Source organism: Ciconia boyciana, chromosome 3 (genome assembly GCF_034638445.1).
Source record: "Ciconia boyciana chromosome 3, ASM3463844v1, whole genome shotgun sequence".
Classification (NCBI taxonomy): domain Eukaryota; kingdom Metazoa; phylum Chordata; class Aves; order Ciconiiformes; family Ciconiidae; genus Ciconia; species Ciconia boyciana.
Genome location: NC_132936.1, coordinates 87,077,224 through 87,101,499, shown reverse-complemented (window position 1 = coordinate 87,101,499; position 24,276 = coordinate 87,077,224). Strand labels below are relative to the sequence as shown.

Here is a 24,276-nt window from a genome sequence, read left to right as displayed (position 1 = left end):
CTGGAGTTGCCTGCCCCTTCTCCAAAGGTCACAAACTCTCCTTTTTTTCCTGAGTTCAAGCCAAAGCTCTCTGTTCAGCCAAGCCAGTGGTCTTCCCCAATGGCTTGTCTTTCAGCACATAGGAACAGCCTGCTCCTGCACCTTTAAGATTTCCTTCTTGAAAAGAAGGAATAGACAGATGTAGAGGCATCTAGATAGATGTAGGGGCCAATTTAAAGTCTCAAGAATTATTGCTATAACCTGTCTCATACCACTGTCCACATTCACATGAGTCTTTTCATCATAGCCATAGAGACTCAAAGATTATTGTTTCCTTGTAAACAAAAGCAGATGTTTGAATATTACTCCAATCTGAATAACCAAAGCCAAAAAAGTGCTGGTAACACACAAGCTCCAGTTTAGCACTGAGCAAGAAACAAAACTACTTATCATTCTCCTTATTCAGACAGCTATACCAGACAAACCTTTAAATCAAGCAGTGCTTGCCGTGATTACTCTTTAGTCAAGTGGTTCCATGGTCCAATGTGAAATGCACACTCTGTATTCCTGATGTATATAAAGGATGAATTTTGGGTTATCCCAAATGCTCAGGATGCTTATTCAATCATTTTCAGGAGTGACTCTTTTTTTTTTTCCTCACAAATATTTTGAATCAGCATCGAATCACAGTTGACTTTTCTTTTACAACTGTTTCCACTTCTGTAATAAACCTTTTAAGTGTAAGGATCATAGTATCGCTTCTAAATACAGGAAAAGTTAGAACTATGAGGTGTACCAAAAGTCAAACACATATCACATTAGGAACCCAGACATAATTTAAGATATTTTTGTTTGTACAGTACGGTTCATTTTCATATTTCTACAGAAATACATCCAACTGTAGTAGCGTGATCGGCTAAGTATAGTAACAAAAGAATTCCCTTTGACATGCCTTCGTAAGTTTCACACCATTTACTCAGAAATGGAGACAAAGTAATTTTCTGAGAATTTAACATTCTCAGGCCTAGGGAAGTCTAGAATCAACTTACACTGCTCTTGACATCTTTCAGTTTTGGCAGGATATCTAGTCCAAACCCATCAGCCTGTCCTCGTGTCCTGTTTCCACCATTCATGTAATTTCCAAAGGCAAGAACCAAACCCAGGACCTGCATAACTCCTGACCCATTTTTCAATGTCTACAAAATAGAAATAGAAACAATTCTTTGTTCAAACTCACAATAATATTTATGGTTAACAGTATCACTAACAAGCAGATTTGTTGATACTGTGTTCAGAATAATACTTATATAAAGGCTCAAATTTAGGGAATTAACAAACTTCTACTGCAACATGTAGAAGTAGAATAATATCAATATGTAATTTGTTGTGAATGGAGAATGTTATCTCCAAAATGGATACTTAGAAAAAAATAATAGGAAATCTATACAATATTATCAGAGATGACCTGTTAAGAAAAACAAAATAGTAATTCCTTAACTGATGCTGATATCGTGAGTGGTATATTTAATTTAGGAGAGAATTCTGCAAGGAGTTAATAAAAAAACCCACATGGAACAATTAAAACATTTAATCAATCAAATAAAAAAAATCTACTAAATGGTAAAACAATTAAATAAAATACTTCAAATAGTTTTCAGTTTTGAAAATACTGATGAAACCTGCATTTTAAAGCCATGTATTTGTTTTGCATAGGACCACAAAATTCCAGTAATCTCTTCTAGCTAGAGATAACATTGCTATCTCTACCTGTTTTTAGATATCAGAGATATTATTGAGTTACACACTTCCAAAATCCAAGCAAACACAAGGTGGACTGAACCAGCATTCATTTGGAAAGGAGTAATATGGTCACTGTGAAGAGGGAAGATTTTGTTTTAACAAAAGGAGAAGGTACACTATTTTCCAGAGGCTGATATACATTGATGGCAAAAACATGATATAGTTCAGTACCAAAAGCTAATCTTAAAATTCGCTTTGATGTTGAAGTACAATCATAAAACGTTCTATTCTGCTATCCTTCAGATTTAATGAGTACTTAAAGTAAATAAAGCAAAAACTTTTGAAATATGAGTACAACCTAACAAGATTAAATATCAGAAATTTAGCTCTACCTTTTCCCAGAGCAAACCTACCTCACACAGTTTCTGTAACAATTCAAGTTTGCGACGGATTGAACAAATGCTTTCTGAAAATGTTGATTGGAACAGGATGCAAAATACACGTTCTGAAAAGTTGGGAATTAGTGAGAGTTCATAGAGAAACCTGTAGGAGTGATTAAAGAAAATTATATGAGTCACTGTCAGTAGGTACAGTATTTTTTTTCTTTTATAACATCTCTAGATAGTTGACAATAGCAGGAAAAGTTTTCTGAAGCGAGCAAAACTGTTCTTTCATAAGTATGTTCTTACTGTTCCGGTTTATCCAAAGACTTGGCATTTTCTTTTTCCTTGGATGCCTTGCTATGCTTTTCTATTTTTTCTAATTCATCTGATTGTGCTCTCTGGAACAAAGGAAACAAAGTAATTAAAAAGTGTTAATTAAAAACCTAGTCAAAAAACACAGATAAAGATGCCCTGGTAACAAATCATGTTAATAGATTTTTCTTTTCCTTCTAGCATCTGCTTATGGTAGAACTACTTAGCCCATAGAATGATTTTAAGTATAAGTACATCTGATGGAAAACAGAACATCTTCCAAATAATATTATTGACTACTAGTAATCTGCAAAAGATTTATGCATTCAACCATGCACTGAGACAATAATCTTAATTCCCAATCCCTTTTCCTTGGCTGTTTATAAAGTCTTTGGATCAAAGAACTCTCTTCTTGAGTTGTATTTCTCTTTCCAAATCTGTTGGGTTGCATTTGAATGCAATCTGATCTTTAAATATATATTTAAATATCATCTTTTTTTAAACTAAATTAAAATAGGTTTGTATTGTTTACTGCAATTTAAATTTTATTTGGAAAACACTATGGAACAACAAAAAATAGTTGATTTGTAATGGAACTATCATACATACCATAATACATGAGAACTACTGCATACCTCTTTGGAGTAAAATGATTTTCATTTTTATCTTAATATGCCAAAACAATTACATGTAAACTTCCTAGTTTCTTGGAGAACCCTGTGGCATATTGTGCGGTCTTTTCTTCAATATTCCAATCAAAAGAAACAGATCCTCACTTCTTTCTGTGCTCCATGCTACAGTGGAATTATTTTTTCCAACTGTAGTACTGGAAAATGGAATGGCATGGAAAGGAATAAAAGTGGAATGAAAATTTCTCCTTCTGACCCTTCTTTTGACATCCACAGTGGTTTTCAAAATAGATTCAAAACATGAATCTGTGCAAGAGTGAAAAAAGTAAATATATCTACCTTTATTCCTTTAAGAAAACGTTACACACATTTTTTAATTTACTCCACCACAGAACTTGAAGACAAAAGTGGAAAATTATATTCTAGCTACTTAAATAATGGCAAAGCAAAACAAAAGATAGGCTGCATCTGCATTCTTTCTTGCATGCTTTTGCACAATTAACAGAAGAGGTATGGAACTATCTCAAATCATACTGCCACAGCTCCATCAGCAATCTGAAACTAGAGTCAGGTTTGGACAGTTCTTCTGAGATTGTTGAACATCTTTCCATGTGAAAAGGGAGAAAACACTGACATGAAAGACGAAGAGATTGAAGAGTCACTCAGAGCAAAAGCACCTCAGACTTTCTCTAAAATTTTTAATCTTAGAAGACTCATCCAGACACGGGGTAAAGACTAGGAAAGATCCAACTAACTGCAGAAGTTTCCACTTAAGTATTGTAGGTGCTGTTGAGGAGAAAGACTTGTTATTGGTTTTGTGTTAGGGAGCAGGTATGAATGGGACATTTCTTCGCTTCATCTAGAACTTTCTTACCCAATGAAGAGTTAAAAGACAAAGAAAGCTTCCATTTCTTTTCAAATCAGTGAAAACTCTCTTGGCAATGGATGAAATCTATAGATTCAAGAAATCAGAAGGATGCCAAGAGTGGTAGTATTGTTCCAGTGGTCATGTCATCAGAGCCACAGAGGTCTAGGTATGCAAATGACAGGACTTTGTAGGAAGATCTATTTTATTTATTCAACTTACACTTCAAAAAAACTCACATATTCAATTTACACTTGTAAATTGTAAACAAGATTTTTGTAAAAGTAAACAAGTTCTTGTACAAACAGTTTTTAAATGAAGTTCTATTATTTCTGGCCAATCTGTAAAGTATATTCTCTTCTGTTAAACTGAAAGGAAATCACTTGAAAATTTTCATAATAGTTAGAGAGGAGAAAATATTTTAGCAAGGAGCATAAAGGTAAATGGTTATTTGCAAATTCTTTAGAATAAATAGTGAGAGTACTCTCTCTTCTGGCCTTCTATACATAGTGAAGTATTAAAGTCCTTATCACAGCAATCTATTATATACATGCAGGTTCAAGCTGTTAATGTTTCTCCACCAAATCCCATGGGCAAAGGTTAGGCAGACTTACTATTCCTTATTTAAGCCATTATTCTCAGATTGTGTATGCAAAGGAATAACAAATGGCAAAGATACAAAGGCTAAGCATGATCCACTCATGGGTAGGCCTGAGCAAAACTCAAGAGATATGGTTTACACTCTTCACCAAAATCAAGAGGTCCAAGTATATAGTGCAAGTTCAGAATGAAACCTGAGTTTCAAGTCACTAATTCTGGCTCTGGTATCCCGAATTCTGATTTATGTGTATTTTAAATTATGATAGAAAAGGAATAAGGCTGACACGCCTTCTGCACAGGTATTATTGAAGATTATTTCTCAGAATTTTTACCAGTTAGCTTCACAGTTAATGTTTATCTATTCTCTAATTTGCAGATGGATAATAAAAAAAAGCTTTTATGTTACCCTCCAACATTTGTGCCAAGAAAGAACACGTTCAATAGATATTCCTCATAAAAGTCATTAATCTGATAGCATTAGCACCTCTTTGAATGTCACTACTATTTATTTCCTTGAATTGTAGCTATTATATACCATCATAAATGGAACAAAATAGTATAATACACCAGAATTTGATATTAACTGTATCTAAAATCAGACAGAATAAATCTGATAGAAATTATGGCAAAAAATACACTGCTTTAGTTTAACTCTTTTCCCACCTTTGCCAGAGTATAAATTTACCCTATATTTGGTCTTACCAAAGTTCATAAGGGCCATTTTTCCATTTCACAACATAAATCTTGCATTTCGTGATTATTTTTTTTCCTTGCAACAGAACCGTAGCTCTGAGTTTAGATCAGTTTAAATATGGGTAGTTTTTTTAATTTTGGGGTGGATTTTTTTTGGTCAACTTGATTTTCAAAGCTAATGTTACATACTTCAAAAGCATCGAGTGACTCATCTAAAGAATATTGTCAAAAGTAACTGAAACAACAAGAATATACAGAGATACCCAGGTTAATAACAATTATCATATTCCTTTGAAGCTGGGTCATGTATCAGAAGTCAGGTAAAATCTATAGTCTTTGCAGAAAAACATTAAGACATTGCACTGTAATTGCCAGTTTAAAAAAAAAAAAAAATCACAAGAACTAATTGAGGAGAAGATTTGAATCTTAGTGGCAGAGCGGAGGCATGCACTTCAGACTTCTGGGTGCCTTTCGCTCTTGCAAATGGCATTTTGAGGTTTTTGAAAGCATTGACCTAAATCTTTTAAAGACAGAGACAGGGTGGACAATTTACCAGGAGTCAAATTAAGAAAGGATACACGTTTCATTTGGTGATGTAAAGAGGTTTGAAAAGGGCAACTCCATGTATCAAAGGATTATCTTTGATCTAATTTTTAATCCACTTTTTATACACTTATTTTCACAACATAGCGAAGACATAAGCAGGAGCAGGCTTATCTTGTTTCAAACAGTGATATTTTAGCTACAATCTCAGCTGCTAAGAGGCTACCTGTTTTCAAAGTAAATATTCACTTATTTGCAAATAAGTACATTTCTCATCACAACCAATATGGCCTAACCACATACAGCAAATTGACAGCTCCACTGAATTTTATCTACCTTCTCCCTCTCTAATTATAGCTGCCACCTGAAAGCATTGCTATTAAAGAGTTTGTAAAGCACATTAAAGTAAGTGTTCCACATGTAGCTTTACCTATTAAGACTCTCCTATTCAAATTGTCTAGATCTTAATACATAGCTGATTATCAGCACATATTGAAACAACTTTTTATAAAGCAAACTACACAACCACGTGTAAGAACTATGTGACTATGTTACTACAGCACTGTATGGTAAAGTCCTCCTCACTTGATGCAATACCACTTAATACTATTAAATAAATTATTGAGGGTTTGGGTCTTTGGTGGGGTGCGGGTTTCTTCATTTATAAAAAGTCACTAAGATGTATACAGCAACTTTGTGGTTTAACAAGACTTTAATTCCTCAGTAAACAGGAATTGAGCCCTCGGGACTGTGGCTTTTGAAATTAGGGTGTGTTTAGGTTTGGAGACTGCCCAAATTTCATTCACATTTAAGAAGGGAAAGCACCATGCCAGACATATGCAATCAGAAAATATGATTACGTTCTGAGGGAAGACTTTAAAACAAATGCTCCCATATGTTCCATAGAGATCAAATAGAGAGGCTGAGAACTAGTACAGTGGTATTTAAATATCCAGCAAAAAATCCCAATCCAATAAATAAACCCTAAGAACTAAAAATTAAGTTAATGGCTACAAAGTAGCTGAACGAGGCAAAGTTATCCCCACTTACAACACAGGATGAGGCTGAGAAGTAAGGGAGGAATCAAACATGCCACGCTCTCTGGTACCACCCATTGCTTACACTTTTTTTCTGTCTTGCACCCAAGCAAATATAAAGTTGGGCTGATCTGTCTTCTATTCAAAGAAAAGAAATATGTTATAGTCATTCCAACTTTTTGAGTCTTGCCTGAGATTAACCTATGATATTTTCCTCAATCAGGACAATATTTCCTAGGCATTTTCTGTAATTAGTGAAGGTAATGACAAAAGGAACACAATGGCATTTGATTATTTCAACGAACTGCAAATCTGCAGGTAATCCATTATACTGGAACTCTGAAGTATATTAAAGATGACAGTAAGAAAGCATGTGAAAAGTATCCTACTAGTACCTTAGCCACATAGGAGGACTATTTTTTTAAACCAAAATAAAAGTCTTATGCAATATAAAAGAGGGAAGTATGCAAAAACTGGTCATAAGGGCAGTATCTATTCCATACTTCCCACAACACAATCTCTCACAATCACGCATATGTAATATATAAAATTACTTCAATTTTTTACATGCTAAAGAATGTATGGAATAGGATATCGCTGTGCTGTGTAAGGGAGCAGATTAAACATAATGGAAAATAAAAATAACACAGGCCAAAACAAAAATGCTGCGGCATAAGGATGAGAGTGTTTAAAGTATAAAGATTTGGGGGTAGTTAGAATACGTTTCCCATTTGACCATTATCTTCCTGAGCAGTGTTGAGTGAGTTAATTCTTCAGAGATGAAATAAGAGTAGAAGTGCTTCCTAGTTCTTGTCAGATTTTTATTTTTCGTTTTTGTTTAGCTTTTTGGTTTTTCTGTAAAGTGGACTAGAGCTTACTATCTCTCTCTTCAGGCCCCAAAGTGGATAATATATGAGAAATTTCATAAATCAACAAATCATTCCAAAGTAGGTCATAAAAAGCTAAAAAGTCTAAAAACCAAAAATCTGAAAAGTGTAAAAGTAATTAACATATTATCAAGACTATAATGCGAGGGAAATAAAAAATCCAATACAATAGCATACATTGCCATTCTGTGGCTCACAGCTTTATGTTTCATATTTTCAGGTTCTTTGGAGAGTAAATAGAAAGCCTCTTTGCCTTTTCCAGAGATGCCTAGCCAGACTTCCATGTATTCAGGCAATGTGCTTGGAGAAGGGGGTAATGCTCACTGGCCTCAGCTGAAGGCAGAAATGTGCTTCTGAGATCCACTTTTTTGAATTTTGCACGTGATTGGCTTTGTAAAGTTTTAGAACATGCCTGAGTATATTCTGAATCCCCGATTTTGCATACCTGGTGGTCAAACACTCTCTGATGATTAGTAACAGACATTTATGAAGCCCCTGGCAGTTTATACTGCTTTTTATCACATTAACTTAGAGCAATACTTTTCTTCTCAAAAAGTTAAAATTATTTTGGAGGAATCCCTGAAATAATAATAATTAAAAGCTACAGTTCCACAAATTCAATGATTGCTGTTATTAAAACAATGTTTTTTATAGAAGTTGTTATATTAGTGAAGTTATGAAGTGAAGCCAGAGACCTGGAGTGCAAGGTCTGATACCTATTGGCCAAAGACTGCCCCACCCAAGAAGAAAAAAAAAGGAGCAAAACCAATTTCTGTTTAGTCATTGACAAGTTGATTATGTTACTTATATAAAAATGTATGCACTATATAAAACACTCAATGGCAATTAATACAATTTAAATGCTTATTATTTTCATTGCTTTGAGGAAAATAAAGTCACTTCAAAATAGAACACATTCTACAAGCTTTCTGAATATTACTGATGCAAACCAAAAATACCTTCAACATGGACCTACAGTATTCCTACATTATATGGGCTTCCTCTGATTACTCACATTCTCATACAGGGCTTGAAGGGTCTCCAGGTCAACCACAGAGTTGTCCAAGTTCACAACAGCTATAAAAAAGACAAAAGAAATAAAAAAGAGTTAGTTGTCAGGATGATAATCCAGCTGTGAAAGAAAGACTGAGCACAATACCCAGCAATAGTTTTTATGACCTACTGGTCATACAGCTTAAGGGTTTTAACTTTATTAATGCCTTGAATAGTGCCGTTCCTAAGACTATGGGCTAGAAACCTGGTAGAGCCAGGTGTCAAGTGTTAAAGAATTCATCTCCCTTCCCCCCAAATACACAAACACGATCCCATGAGTATGGCCATAGCCAAAGATCAGAGATAAGCTTTACATCAGACTTTCACGGTCCGACTGAAAGCATTATAAAAATTTGTAAATCTGCACCACAGCCACACACACACACACTCACACAACAAAGCTCATTCCTGTCACTGGCTGGCTTCAGTCTTAAACTGATTAATCCATAAGTCAGCCAGTTAACTTCAAAACACCTGACAAGGGTCAAGTCTTCTATGCACTAAGCCGACACATTTAGTACAGATACAAAATATGGCTTTCCTGTTCCCAACCAGTTCTGGTGCCACACACATACAGTATTTTTTCAGCATCAAAAAGCCCGTTCAGTAGCACAGAGAGAGGAATTTCCATCTACCTAGCCTGGACCAAGGAAAAAAAAGGAATCATTAAGAGGGGTACACTTTTAGGAACACAACCCTGACTCCCCACTTGTATTAGGAACACTTCCTGAGCTATAGGACATGTTTATGCAAACCAGTGAGGAATTATTCTCAGCTAATACAAATAATTATTTTTAAAACAGTACTTTTCAGTCTTCCTCTTAGATATTTTTTGCAAGCACACTGCCCATTCATTTAAAAGCCAGATAAATCCAACTTTCTTCATCCAGATTTTAAATCTTGAAAGAAATTTAGAATGTTGCATTAGAACATATGTGATGGTAATTAATAATTTTTATCACACTATACCAGTCTTTTTCCTATTTTGCACTTCATTAATTTGTACCCTTTTTTGTAACGGGCTCTGCGTGTGTGTATGTGCACTTGTACAACAACTAGAATAATCCCCTAGGCAAGATTAATCTAGAAATTGCAACATTGATCAGCGATAGCAACCCAGCACTAGGTTACTTTATGACCTATAAATCCTTAACTGTCCTTAACTGTCACAGAGAAATTCTGTGTATACACCTAAAGACTACAGACAATATAATTCAAGCTCATGTGTTTCCGATTGCTCTAAAGTATTTAGAGGTACCACTCTGAGTCTGGGACTCATCATGTTTCCCCTTTCTAGGCCTGAGACATAGTTTTAGTTACAGTATAAGAAAATTATAAACAAAGAAGTGTTGATCTTGATTAAACTAAGCAGGCTACACGGTATCTCTAAGCAGAGCACAAAGCTAACTTTTAGGACTGAAACAAAAAATAATTAGGAAATTCTTTAATTTTCAGAAATAATATTTTTTTTTTTTTTTCTATTTTTCCCTTACCAGAAAGCAAGAGAATTTGAAAGATAATGGCAATGTAACAGGTAACAGTTCAGGAAGCAACATGTTTTTGTTTTGTTTTTGGGGAGGGGACACATGCAAAAATCTGCTACTAATTATTTGGGATATTTTAAAACTCCTTCCCCCCACCCTGAGTGTAATAATTGTTGCAACAGAGACTTAAAGATGCCCTCTCAACAAGGTACTGTAGTATATGTTGTATTTAATAATCCCTGTTGCTCAATAGGACTAGCTGCATGCTTAAAAACGTGCCAAATTTCCCTTGTAGAACTGGAGACTAAAATTAATATGCCAACAGAAACTGGGTCTAGATTGGTTTGAGAGCTCTACTTTAAGAAAACACATATGTCAAAGCCTATATACAAACAACTTTATTAAAACCAGGATATATTATGAAACTCAGTTTGTATTATCCCTACATTTCAGCATTCTTACAGTTACGCAATGTTTTCATATATGAACACACTTACAACCCTTCAACTATTTATTTTGTGTTGTGGCTGTCTTCTCCCTGCTCCACCCCCTTCCCCTTCCTTCCAGAGACTGTCTGCTCCTGCACTAAGAAATATGACATAAGTTCCTGCTCTGACTTTTGCTCAATGTTAAGATCACCCACGGATTACCCAGGGAGCAATAGAACACTTTTGTTTGAATGCTTGCAGGAGATAAGAGAACGCCTGGCAAACACAATGGTGCCAGGTCTGTGTACTTTCAACAAAACAGGTATGCAGAAGAGTGTACATACTTCAGGGAGCTGCTTAAAACAAATCAGTCTGAGACAAGGACTTGGAGAAATTAGATCCTAGTATATATGTTTCAAATACCCCCCTCCCAAGACAAATATATTTCTATATATTTCATCTAAAGATGTATATGTTCATAAACAGCACTCTAGCATCCCACTAGGATTTTTCAACATTCACCATAGGTTTGCTCCCCCCGCTCCGAGGAATCAGGAGATGAGTTTCTGTTCCTTGGCGGTACTGCAGCATTGTCATGCAGAACACGATAGTTGGCAAAATAAATCACAACTGTTGCATATTTAATTCCACTATCTAGACAATTTGAACTGATAAAAACAATGATGTTTCCTTATGCAGCCAAGCTTACTAGCTAAACATGCCCCCTCCCTACAATCAGCACGACTACACAAATATCTAACTGAAGGATTCCGTATGTGGTGGCAAAATAAAGATGAAAAATACAGACAAACATTAATTTCCTTGTATGAAAATATTCTGAGCTATGCTACAATTCCAGTATACTTTGATGCAAACATCTGGAGAAGGGTTTATAATTGTCTTGCAGTCGCTGGGTATTTTCACCCATGTCACTATTTTAGAAAGTGATTTTTTTGTTTCAAAGCTGACATTGCCATTTCCTGGTCTTGACTACCATAAAACGATCTTTAATAGCCAGCACATGATCCAGCCTGATACATTCATAAGACAGTGGGGAAGAGTATCTCTTGGCTTTTACTCTAATAGAAACAACTTTATTTTAATCACATCAGACTCAGGCATTTAGTTCTTACCTTCAAGATTTCATACTTCTGCTATTTTCTTGCATTCCTATTGCCGCTGCTGCCAATAAAACCATCAAGCCAGCACCAGTTTCAAGCCCTAATACTGTAAAATTACTCGATGTACATATATAATTGTGTCTATATACACATATATAGATATGATTAAATCATATTTGAACCAAGTATGTCCTGACACACACACAAATACGCACAGATAAAAATAAAAGGAACTGCAAACCAATGACTTTTTTTTTTTTTTTTTTTTTTTAAAGCAAGTACTGGTCAATAGATGATTACAGAACATCCACCCAGTAAAAAGAAGGGTTGAAGACCAATTGCAAAGGGTTGCTTGACACTATAAAGGACAGAGGAAGAGAAAGATATTTCAAAGGATTTGTAGCCAAAACAAAGGCTTCAGGAATCTCTTGTTGGTCTTAAACTTTCCTGATACTCTCATTGTTTTTGTCACAATCTACATGGAAATTTAAACTGGTATCTTTGGGACAGAAATTATACCTTTCTTATGCAACTACAGAATATAGAAGTTTTAGCAGAATGGAAGAGTTTCCATTCTACTCCGTATTTCTACAATATAAATTTAATATTTTAAAAAATTACGGAAACTCACAATAACAAAGCCAACTTAGGTACTAGTTTCAAACTGGAAGGACAATAAAATATATGCAGAGACACAAAGACTTACTATTCTTAGTAATATCAATTAATTTGCAAGTCTGGCTAGGCACCTTAGAAGGTATTTCACCTGACAGGATGATAATATTGTTGCTAAAGAAAAAAGAAAATGACATTAGTGTAAAGCACACAACTATATTCAGAGGCATACTTGAACTCTGAGGACAGATGGACCTTCTCCCATATATGTAGAAGCCAACTTAGGACACAGACACAATTTAAAAAAAAACAACACAAAAAAATAAACCCAACACAATGAATAATCACCACCCACATGTCCTCAGGGCAACACAGTATGTAACCAAGCCACCAACGAGATCAAAGTTTTTGCCAGCAAATATAATCCTGAAGAAGAAATGCATGAGAAAACACCAGCAGGAAGTTGGAGGATGCACAGTGTATTCTCAGGAAGATTATAGAAGGAAGTAGAAGTAATTTTTTTTTTTTATTGTAAGACAGATCATTACTGTTGATTATTCATATATGTAGAAGCATGTGAACTACCAGCTACCACTAAAACAAAACTGATAGGCGATATAGACACAGCAAACCTACACTTGCCTGGGGCTATGAGTCTAAATCCACCAATACTACCACTTACATAAACTGTTAGAGAAAAGACAATTTCCTACAGCAACCCAGTGCTTGGAAACTCTATTCTGTTGGCAAGTCCAAAACTCTGGAACTTCCTTTTAAAATGAAAAGGCCAAAATTCAAAATTTTCCACTGAGTAGAATTTCAGGAAGAAGAAAAAGAATTATCAACCCGATCCTTTGGATCCAACTTTTATGTCATAAAACTCTTAGCACAATCTCACTTATGGATGACTTTCAGAAGACTGGTATTCAGTCCAAATCTTGGTTTTATGCCTTCCCTTATCTCAGGGCAAGTTTCAAATCATGCTCCATTTCTCTGGCCTTTCCAAGTACGCTTCCTAATCTTTTCTGTCTCCAGACTCCATCTAAAAGTGAGTGTCCTCTTCTTGAGACCTCCTAGAAGCACTGCTGTCTCCCCAAAAACTGACTGAGCAATTTCCAAATCCTACTTGACTGATAAGAGATTACTGTTTAACTCCTCAGAAAGAAGCAGTAGCTGAAGCAAAACCACCTCAAATTTGCAAAAGAAATTCTGAATCAATCCTGCTATACTTAAATCCATGCTTCAGGGAGACAAACAAGCAAACCACCCACCCAAGTTCTTCATGCTGATTTCCACTGCAATTGACTTCTCCATGGCTCTCCAAAAACCAAGCAGTATCACTCCAAGAGGCCACTCCTTTATTCCTCCTGCACATCTTTGCCTCTTTGCTTTCACATCTGCTCTCTTTCTCCAGAAGAGCACCAGGAGTCTTTGCAAGACTTCAAATCTATCTCCTCCGTCAAATAGCAGCAACAGACAGTCACTTCAGCAAATTACAAAGGCAGATAATTCTTCTTCACTGAATGAAGGACCTCCTACTTCTACAGCAGATAATCACGGAACTCTTATCGTGCAGTTCGGTGTGGGGCACAGATTTGGGGGTTTCACAGCTGTTCTGCCCATCGTGTGACTCTAACATGCACGATTACAGGATACTGAGAGGTTACAACTTCCATGGTACTTTTTCCTAACTTTCATCCCCAGATAATTCTGCTCCATATTAACAATTAAACCATCTATACCCCAAGAATATTACTCCAAGCTGAAGAGTGAATGAAACAGAAAAGGCATCAACCAGTCTTACAATGCAAATGGACTTCGTTGTTATTAAGAACCTGTATCTATATTATATAGCAACCATAAGCTGTACATAGAGTCTCAAAATTACTACATAATTTTGAGGCAGAACCGTAGCATTAAAAGTCATTCAACGTTCTAAAATGTTTTCAAGTAACTGTACTTGAAAATTTGATGAGACTTATATTCATTTTCAAATATCTAAAAAGGATATTTGGAAGAAAAAAAAGGCACATGAGTAGGTCAAATGTGTCACATTGTATGATCTTCCTTGAACAATTATTTCTGAGTTAATTAAAAAAAAAATAGCTGCTCCAAGAATAACGTATGGGTAGGAAACTTCAAATGGTCAAAACCTAACATCGTTAGAAAACTAACATACTGGCAAAACCTTAAGCAATGGAAAATTCTAATACAAGAAACACAAGTCAGACAGTATATAGCCTGATCAACTTATGAAATGTTTCTGACAACAAATTAAAGAAAAAGAACAAACTTGTTTGTTCTCTGAATACAGAATGGAAGCCTTCACTGACAGATGTCTTTGGAGGAAAATGCAAGAACACTACATATGCAAATACAAGCAAACCAGAAAAAAATCTCAATGTAGGCAATTTCATCGGGTTCCTTGAAATGACTGACAGTGGAACTGCTCAATTCAGAAGTAGAGGAAAACACATCTGCCTCAATGTTGTCATCAACAAAAGAGTCAAGAGAGCCTTAGAAGAAGATCAAAGTGCAGTGGCTTCCTTTGCTGCTATAAATATTATGGTATGATGCAATATCAAGCTACTTGCAAAGTAAACCCAGATTTAAATCCAACTTTATATTGAAAAATCAACTAAACTGCAAAATTTGCAGTCTTTTATTGCAATCTTTTATTGGTTATATAGTAAACCCACAACTTCAAAAATTGTTATCCTTTGCTCTTTTTTTTTTTTCCCATGTGAGGTTATTGGCATCACTCATCTAACACAGGCCTACTGCACAAGGTCATGTTTTTGTCTGTGATACTTCCAATAACTTGACAACTACTGCTATTCTCTTGGGATTCTTCTTTATCTCAAATAATAGAAATGTGAGTCTCCTAATGCAGAAAGTTAAATCCCAAATGAGCTTCTTTGAAATAAATGTTATGTTTACATAAATATGGTAAATACAGTAGTAAAATGAAATGGGAGCTGCAGCAAAACACACAAGGATCATGACTGTACAATTTTTAAAGATTCTCAGAAAATAAGTGAAATAAAAGAATTTTTAAACAGGAGTATCTGAACTTGCACAACTTGCAGCAAAAGACCCTGTTGATAATGGGTAGGTAGGGGATGGCTGCACTGGGTAGACTTTCCATAAATGAAAACAGTTTCGTATTATTACCTACCTGCTTGCCCTCAGTATCTTTGTGATATGTTTATTTATTAGCAAATACTCTAACCTTCTCGGGATGAAAACTTTAAGTGCACAAAACACAGTGGAGATTGGATCTTCAACACAAGTACATACGGCATGAATCAGAGGCAAGAAACAGTACTTCAAACTGCTTGCACACAGTTTTACTGTGGCAGTAATTCACCTTGATCTAAAGCTTGCATAAGAAACCAGAACAGTATACAAAATTTCCAAGCAGAAGCCATGGATTAAGCTTAGCTGTTGCTTCGGATTGTTTTTAAAGGACTTAAAATTTTTAAATACCTTTAAGAACATGCACTCACATTTCTGGGAAGCAATAAAATAAGAATCAATTAAGAATATGCATTTGCAAAATTTGAAGTAACAGAAGTAGGAGACTTCATCAAAATGAGTGAATCTTTAGTATCACTTTTTGTACTGATTCTTCTCTTATAAACACAATTCAATTTTTTAGACATTGTCCTTAGCATTCTTATTCCCTAATGTTGTATCCCTAATATATAGCAATAAAATTGTATCGACAGAGCTTTTTTACATACATATAAATATATATACACACATACAACAAAATATATAACTAGATTTTATATATAGCTATACATAGTTAATATAAATAGTCACATTACATACATTTCAAACAATTGCCTACTATGTTAAGGACAGCAGTTACTGATTATTTGAAGTCTAACTTCATACACCTATACCGTTTCTTTACAAAAAGTGTGCAAGTTCAGTTCTTAGAGAACAAATATATTTTGTTTGACTCAGTATGTCGCCTTCTTGTCTAGGCAGGAAAAAAAATGGAGACGAATGCTGTAATCCTTTCAGAATAAAATGTTTAAATACAAACATGATTGCCATTGTAGACTGTTTAATTTAGAGAGATTGTATTTCAGTTCTGGTTTTGAGAGGTTTGCTGATTTGACTATAGACGAGTACTTCAATGCTTATCTTAATTGTTTAGATAAGATTTGTTTGAATTTGGCAGGTGAAAAAAACATGGGTGTGAGATATAAGAAGGCTGAGAAAAGACTGGCGTTTTACCAGATTGTGCTTATTTTAAACTATAGTGTGTGGAGGAGCAAACAGTCTCAATGAACCTGCCACGGTTCTGGCTGGGAGTAAGTTTGAAGCACAGGATTGACTGGCAGGATTCAAGATTTTCAACAAACTGGAAAGGATTACCATGAGAACTCCTGAAACACTACTTAAGGCTTAGCATAGTACACAAATGCAAATGATATGAGACACATTTAAATAAGTTTAAAAAAAAAAAAAAGTGTGCTTTATGCTTATAGTAGGGGTTTGTTGTTCTCTAGGTAAACTTCCTGTCCCTTAAATGTATTTTTAAAAGTGTTTCAGGAACAAGATTTTAATATAAAATTTATCATTGGCATATGGATGTATTTTACATGTAAGAAATTCTGTTACAGAAAATAAAATTACCACTATAAAAAAATGCTATTGGCTTTTACTTCAATATCAGTTTGTACTAAGCTTTTTCACTTTCTGGTTAAGGTAGTATAGCATACCACAGGCATTCTGTTTAGAGGTTCTCAAAAGGAAACTTGTCGTACCTATCAACTATATCACTCTTGGTGGGGAGACTACTAGAACAGGATATCTGAGGAATATATTTTTGGGGTGTTTACATGACACTATGTATTTACAGTGTATGTTATAAAAACAAACTGCACAAACACATCAACTGCAAGGCACATATGCAGTAGATCTGACATTGTATACCAACCTGCCTGCAGACAGCTATGATTTATAGCTTTGTATTCATGAGTCAAGTGAAATAAAATTTGGGTTTCCTGTGTGTTAGTGTTTGACTTTTCTTTTAGATCCACATAGGCTCTAACGCTTTTCAATCTCTATTTCGATGACATTATGTCTGGGAGTTCCACAGGCTAATTGTGGTACCAGTGATGGTGTAACCGTGACAGTCAAAGAATGTATGCAAGTCAAACTTTGCAGAACAAGGTAGCATCTCTTACTGAGTGCAGCTGGGAGAAGTTAGCAAGACTTGTTTGGAATACAAACAAGCCTTCAGGCTTCAAACTAATTGAGACTTTTAATTACATGTGGATTTTTTCAGAATTCAAGTTTGCTGGCTTTTGGTTTAATTCCACCTTATCTATTTTCATTAGAGTAGCTCAAAGTAAACAAAACCATGGCTAACTCTAAGAAGTCCAGTCCATAAGCAGAGATACAAGCTTTTTCTTTCCTGCTTTAGGGAGCTCATTCTAAATGATAAAGATAAACAAAATGCAGGAAGAAGAGAAACAGATTTATTTGGAATCATCTAGTAGTTTACTGGCAAAGGTGAAACCTAGGTTTAAAGTAGTGCAAAGTCAAGAATAAATTTAAGCTAAAATTATTCCAACTATTGGAAGAATCGTTTATTGCTTGTTCTAGCACCATAGTCACTAAAGGACACTAACTTTTTTGTATAGGATCTCTGAACTATTTGCCTTACTCTGTGACCCCAAGAGCAGCTCTGAAGAGTCCCCAGTCTTTCCATGTTCCCTATATACATTCCACTCTTTAATCATTCTTCTAATCCACCACTGAACCTCTTGATGTTTTTGCTATTATATTTGTTTGAGATGAAGTGACCACTATCCATCCCTCATAATAATGGCAAGGATATACCAGTTTTGTACAGTTATATAGCACTCTGCATATTTATTTGATAAAGTTAGCAGGGTAGATACCAAACCTACATTTTTTTTTCAAAAAAATATATTCTCTACATTAAGCAGCTAACTTAAGATCTTAGCTTTTGTGCTAAGATCAATTTACCCACAGTTAGTAAATAGTCAATGGAACTCCAAGTGTGTCCAGTTGGCAATTTAGAATACTTACATTAAATTACTTAAGTGTCAACACTAAATAAGCTAACAACTGCCTAACTCATAGATCTGAAAATTTAATGGCTCATGAAACACTACCAGAAAGGAGAGTATCTAAGGCTTCCATAGGAATTTGCTCTCAGCTTACTCCAACTAAATATATATTTACCAACACCGAAAAGAAAGGTATTAAAAATAGTTATTAATCCTCAGTGAAGTCCATATGGCAATGCTAATGGGAGAGTTGCTCTTTCCTGAGCAGATTCAAACTCACCCAAAGAACAGTCTTGATTACACTCTTCATAATCATGATCAATGACTAACCTAAGACTCCTTGTCTCTCAAGGAGTGACTAGAAGTCAAAACAATCTTTGGACTAGAGCTATAGCTGGTGGAATATCAGAAGCCAACAAAGGAAATAGCAGGATAGCTTCAAGAACTTGTCTTTCTGTTGAATTGCTTGATCTATTTAGCTTATACAGAAGAAAGTTAAGTGGCAACCTGATTACAGTTCTTACGCATACCTGCATAAGAAGATATCTGAAAGTAGATGGCTCCGTAATTTCGCAGACCAAAAGTAGGAGAGAATGAAGGATGTCTGTAAATTAATCTGACAAATTCACTACAGAAAGAATATTTTAAGTGCTAAAAGTGAGGGAAAATAACCTTTTGAACAATATTTCATGGGGTACATTGGCTTCTCCATCACCTAAAGTATTTGTATGAAATCCTAGACTCACCAAAGTCAATGGCAAAACTATCAGTGACTTCAAAGAAAGCGAAAGGTTGAAGGGTCAGAATTTCAGCTGGAACTCAAGATCATTTATACTGCTAAAATGTTCGTATTTACACAGACTAATGGCTTGAGGCAGAAATTAACAGGCAGTGTTACATGACTTGCCTTATTTAGCAGCCACACTAAATGCTTAGAATGCTCTTTCTAAAAATCTAGAATTGAGTTGCATGTTTGCCCTTTGCTAGGTGCCTCTGAAGTTCTCTACTAGTCTTCTCTAACACCAACAAGCCTAAATCATTTTACACAGACGACACTGAATGTTGCTACCTTTTGATGATGTACAACAGAAAGTACTGGAAGTTCTTTTAGCCATGAAGACATGCACGATCATTCAGAAACGATCTTTCTTTGCTTATGGTTCAAGCTAGCCAGTTGTGTATGATGATATCAGCATCCGTAGTAGTAGAGCTAGTTAAAGAACACTACATGGAAGCTTACAGGGATTCAGAAATCAGGCAAAGCAAGTCTCCATTTATCTATTGTTGCTGTACAGTCAACTGTTGCAATCACAAGTCAAAATACAAATTTTCTTGCTCAAGAACTACAAACAAAACATTTGAGAGGTTTCCTTTCAAAAGCAAATTTCCCTTTCCCTCTGTCAGACGGTAGTATCTCACTGAAATAAAATTACATACTCTCAATTTATTTTCCAAATCAAATTAAAATTTTATTTTCAGCACAGCAGAGAGCAGTTTAGATGTAGCCTGGTATTCTACATGTCTGCCCAGTCTGATGTCTGGATAAACACCAGGGATTTCATCATACTAACACACGTTAAGCCTTTCACCAAATATTCTGGAGTTACAGTATTAAAGAGCTACAGATGCTAAGAAAATGATGTAATGATCTTGTGATATTTAGTCCATGTTCTAAGTGTGGTGGGATTATGAAAATAATGCAAAAAGATTTCTGGCTAGGTAGATGACAGATGACACAGCCTTACTAATTCAAATCTCAATACTGTGATAACTGAGGGCAAAAGGATGCATGTTTATGGTTTAAGTTCCATCTTTTTTCATGCTCCAAAGTGTTTCTCAAAAGCTGGTATTAATAACTCAAGGAAATAAGGGCTGGGATTACAACAAAACCAAATGCCTGGATATATGGAAAACCAAAATACACACATTCTAAGAAAAAAAAAAAGCAAATGTTATTTGGAATCACCTATGTGTATTTATTTCAGTATCATGACTGGATTAGGCCTACTGAGGATTTAAAGATTACAAGAGGCACTCTGTATTGCTTCAGTTCAATGCCATTGAGCTATATTTTGTGTCCAGGTAGCTAAAGCAATTGCAGCTTCACTAAGAACCGAAAACAGATTACACTGAAATAGAATCTAACACATGTTGCCTGGGGAGGTTTCTCATGGAACAGCAGAACAACGGAAATAACCTTGGATCTTTCATTGCCTCGGGAGCACAACAGAACAAGGGAAAGAAGAGAAAAAAATAGGAGAAACCCAGGTACCTCAAAGCGACAGGTACAGGAACACCGACGCAATGGCTCCAGCATGAGAAAACCAGCGTGCTCTCAGACTAAATGTTTCCCAATTTTTGCAGCAGAAAAATATTTTCTAATATCTAACCATCATTTCCCCTGCACTGTTTCTTACCCTGCCTGCCACGGATGATGGATGGGTACAGCAAACAAGCCACTCTCCCATCTCCGCATCATCCTTTCTCTTCCTTACACTCAGAACTACTTTTTAGAAGAGGGCAGTCGCGGGGTGAGAAGTATGCCGAGACGCAGCGCCTCAGCCGAAGCTGGAAAGCGGGGCGAAGGCACAGGGTCGAGCACCTTGCCCGGCCCAGCCCGCGCGGTGGGGCGGCGGGCTCCGCTCTGCCGCCAGCCGGGCCGGCGTCTCCCGGGGAGCGGGCGCGGAGCTCCCCGCCGGGGCGGCAGCGCGGGCCGCTGTTGCCACCTGCTGCTGGAAGCGGGGACCCGGGGCCGGCCGGGGCGGCGGGAGGCTCGGCCGGGGGGAGCCGGGCCGGGCCCGCCGCGGGGAGGCGGCCGCCAGCCGCATGGGGCAAGGCGCCCGGCGCCGGCGGCGAAGGCGGCCGCAGGGGCACGTCGGCCGGGAGAGGTGTGCGGCAGGGGCCGGCGCGGCCCCTCCCCTGGCAGGGGTGGAGGGGAAAGTGGTGCGGGGAGGGGGGACGCCCAGGTACAAGCCAAGGGAGATGAGTCAGAAAAAATGACCCAGACAAGCAGAGCTCCACAGATAAAAGTCCAGGCTGTGTGTACGATGTGCTTCCATATAGTTTCCAGGCATCTGACATTCGCGATGGGCAAATTTATATTTACTGATGGATTTAACGGCCGTTCCCAATGTGACAGAAGGAAGACAATCAGCGTGACGCTAAACCCGAGGCTGTACACGGTGCCGTAACTGGTTACTGCGGCAGTGGCAACGACTGCCGGAGGAAGCGTGAGTCAGTTAAGATAAAGCAATCAGTTGTAACAGATCTAACACATGCCCTACTGAGGGAGCTCATGCCTAAATAGAAAAAACACCGTTAGTACCCCATTACAGGTCACTCAACAAGCATGTTAATAATGACTTGTAAACGGTAAAACCTGTAAGATAATGTGCAACATAGAAAACATAATAGCAGAAGCAACTTTAAGCTGTTAAGTATAGTTTTGAGACATAATGCAAAGTCTAAATTTTAGGGTATTAAAATTACCACTCAAAGCAACTAGGCAGAAATAGCAAAAGAGGAGAAGCAACGCTTGATTTACTTCTGAACAGTGTACAAAACAGTTGGAGGCACTGTAACAGTCTTAAATGAAATTTCTTTATAGGACAGGGGAAAAAGATTTTTAAAAATAACACCATAAAATTAGACTTTACAAGGAGGAATTACATTAAAATGAGAAGCCAGTTAAAAGGGTAGAAAAGCTTGGAGGTCAGAAGGAAGCTTACAGACACTACATTAGAGGTTCAGAGAAAAAAAGAAAAATCATCAACTGAAAAATTCAGAAGTGCCCTTTTTTTCCCCCCCGTCTTTTCACATCCCCAGTATTCCCACTCCTCAAAACCACATATATGATTAAACGTAAGAGCACAGGGGACACCTGTAAACAAAAGATACTCTTCAAAAAGTGGAAATCAGCCAAAGAAAATAGAAAAGCAAAAAGTCTCGTAAGTTCAATGTAAGTTGGACAAGAACAAAAAGGTCTAAACCCAACTTGCCAAATGCATAAAGCTAGTAATAAATCTGCTTTCAAACACATCAGATGTATGAAGCCTGAGAGGAAACAGTTTGGCAGGCAGATAATCTGGCTGTAAAAAGAGCACAAAAGAGAGAGAATCAGAAAAGGTTAAACAAAGTATTTGTGTTAGGATTCACAACCACAGAAAAGGTCAAAGAGGTTCTCTGACAAGTTCTGTACTCCTCAAGTGGTACATTTTGGGCACCATCTCAAACTGAACAAATTTCAGAACATAAAAATGCAAATTTTAACAGGATTCCAGAGATGATGCTGGAAACTACAAACTAGTCATTTTGACTTCTGTGCCTGGAAAATGTCTATGTATTATATGGAAGAACAGCTTTTTTAAAGAACATACAGATAAACCAATGTAATGAGAAAGAGAAGTAGCATGTCATTTTATAGTAGACACTCATGAGCAACAAATTAAATAGTACTGCTTTAATGGAGTCAACAAAGGCACAGGTAAGAGTGATCAAACTGATACGGGATTTGCAAAAGGCTCCTCACAATACTTCAGAAGGCTTCAGAAAAAATTATGCTGTCATGGGATAAGAGGAAAGGTCTACTCCGATTAAAAATAAAAACTGCTCAAAAAAATAGGAAATCAGTTACAAAAATGAATGACCAGTTTTCAAAGTACAGAGCGGTAGCAGTGCAGCCTTACTAGGATCTTTGCAGGTCCCTGTGCTGTTTAATGAGCATGAGGTGGTAATGTTGGCAGATAATAAGAGCTAGCCACTTGCAAGCTGACCACAAACATGAACAAAAGAATCTCTCAAATATTCAATGTCAATACATGCAAGTAGATGGAAAAGAATAACCCAAACTGTAAACACATTGTGATGGATACAAAACTAGCCCCCTACTGCCCCCAGAAAGACACTCAGATTTTTTTCATAGTTCTCTGGAAACTTAAGCTCAATAATTAGCAACAGTTAAAGGGCAAACAGAATGTCAGTAACAATACAGAAAAAATGGAGCCTGAAATAGATGATGCGATAGCATGGCAGAGGCATATGGCGCACATAAACCTTGAAAACAGCATACAGAGCTAGTCACCTCATTTGCAAAGAGAAGAAAGAGTACTATGGTTAGTAGACTGGTAACAAGGAGAAAAAAAAATCAAAAGAATAGACAACGTGTATGAAAGTCATTCCAAATAAACTTTTCAACTTGGAGAAAGAGGACTACTTTTTTTTTGGTTATTCACACAGGAGATCAGGTCCTAAGCTAGATAGATCTCCATTTGATCAAATATACTTATAGTTGTAATTGCTTCCTTAAAAGAGGAATGATAAAATGATAAGAAAAATACAGTAAAAATAGGTACACTGAATCTAAAAAAAAAAAAAAAAAGATTCACCTTGTCACCTTGCAAGTTTCACTAAATACTCATTTTAACTACCTTGTATTTAAATTAGATTTTAACATTTATACAAATGTTTTGTGTTTACAAATATATTCAAATCTAACAAACACATGAACAAATTGCAAATGGACTGTTGTGGCAAACATCCTTTTTTTCTAAACCTTTCGACTTATTGAAAAGATGTGTGACTGCGTAATTGGAAGGTCTTAGTCAATTAATAAGCCTTTCTTATTTTTCATAATGCTAAAATCTCTGTGTAGTTCAGCAATGTGTAAAAGTATGACCAGTGGAAAATATTTCTGCTATGGAAAGGAGACCAGGTGCTCTTTTTTTCCCTCCCTCCTCCTAATTTTTGCATAGTACTAATGCTAATAGCATACATTTTGTTGCTTTTATGCTTAGAATTTTGTAATCATCCCTCTTATGAGTGACTACACGGTACACTAATGAGAAATAAC

At 36.3% G+C, this 24,276-nt stretch overlaps 1 protein-coding gene and 1 long non-coding RNA gene across 2 annotated transcripts in view; one reads left to right on the top strand and one right to left on the bottom strand.

Moving 5' to 3' along the window:
- FMN2 (formin 2) overlaps positions 1–24,276 on the bottom strand; it is a 164,348-nt gene that overhangs the window by 63,981 nt on the left and 76,091 nt on the right. The window contains 4 exon segments of the mRNA XM_072856452.1: positions 1,029–1,175; positions 2,133–2,262; positions 2,409–2,500; positions 8,684–8,745. Coding sequence (XP_072712553.1) covers positions 1,029–1,175; positions 2,133–2,262; positions 2,409–2,500; positions 8,684–8,745 — 431 coding nt within the window.
- LOC140649365 (uncharacterized) overlaps positions 1–24,276 on the top strand; it is a 75,970-nt gene that overhangs the window by 21,913 nt on the left and 29,781 nt on the right. The gene's annotated exons all lie outside the window — the stretch shown is intronic.